General features: G+C 38.2%; 1 protein-coding gene across 1 annotated transcript; it reads left to right on the forward strand.

The window, feature by feature from the left end:
- Positions 1-566: 566 nt before the first annotated feature.
- Positions 567-833, forward strand: EMWEY_00060310 (hypothetical protein; the record flags this gene model as incomplete). Its single annotated transcript, XM_013481432.1, has 1 exon — positions 567-833. A coding segment is annotated over one exon (267 nt), but the record flags the coding sequence as incomplete, so codon positions are not given.
- Positions 834-1,275: the final 442 nt, after the last annotated feature.

The raw sequence follows: 1,275 nt of genomic DNA on the forward strand, positions 1-1,275 counted from the left end.
ATATATATATATATACACACACACTCACAGACTATAATATATATATATATATATATATATATATACGCTAACACTAGCTGCCATATACAGCAATATGGGTTGTGCACATTTACAGCGATAAATGATGTATAATATCGTCGTCAACATGCTTGAATATGCATGCAAATGAGTTCTTCACACAGCATGAGGGATCTTGTGCATGCAGTAGAGGCGAAAAAAGTGCAATTTATAGAGTTGCATGTGGAGTAACATATGCACATATAAACTGTCAAATCCTTCATGTGGATTGTGTGCGAACGCCAACGGGGCCATACACACATCCGCATTTACACGTACCTGTATGTATCAACATATCAGCAAGTACACATATATGTGTGCCCACGTACATACGTACCCATATGCCCCGATATATATACATGTATATAAATCGCATGCGTTTGCTATGGTGTATGGATCACACTATATAAATAACCCTCTCAACCGACATCTACCCTAGAAAGGGATCGGGCGTTTGGTTCAACTAAAATAGATTATATAAAATGAAATATTGTGTTTGTTGTGCTCAGATTTTGGCTTCTGAGATATCTGTGGGTTACGAGCAACCGCCTTGCATCGTGCGCAGTGTGAATGGGCGAGCAGTGCGCAGCATGAGGGATCTTGTACATGCAGTAGAGGAGACAAAGGAGCAATTCATAGAGTTGCAAGTGGAGACAAATGCAGCAGAAACGGTTCTACTTGTCATCGACAGACACAAGGCAGAATCCACAAACAATCAAATACTCAAGGAGCACAACATCGCTCAAGCTAAATCTGAGGACTTGCAACAACTATAAACACAACAAATGCAAATATGGCATCCCATTATAAGTGCACTCAATATACTTCACATGAGTAATACACGTTTACATATATGTTTTAAGTGCTGCTACAAGAATCGTGTAACTCAGTAAAAGGTGTTAAGTGCATTCACCTATATACTCCACGTATGTAATAAACGTACACGTCTACTTTTAGTATATATACATTTGAATTATATTGTATAGAAAATAGCACACTAACGGAGGACCAAACCTAATGCTGCATAGCTTCATACGACGTACTCGACTGTCGTATTTGCCTTCCCGCGATTGCAAGTAAACATCATGCGCGTAATGTACATAATGAAATATATCATGCGCATATTGTCAGTACATTAACTATCGACACCCAACGACGTACACAAACAATGCTTGTACGGAGAGTGGGTGTATAATATATATATATATATATATATAT

This window comes from Eimeria maxima, genomic scaffold, assembly GCF_000499605.1.
Source record: "Eimeria maxima Weybridge genomic scaffold, Emw_scaff3339, whole genome shotgun sequence".
In the NCBI taxonomy this organism is placed as follows: domain Eukaryota; phylum Apicomplexa; class Conoidasida; order Eucoccidiorida; family Eimeriidae; genus Eimeria; species Eimeria maxima.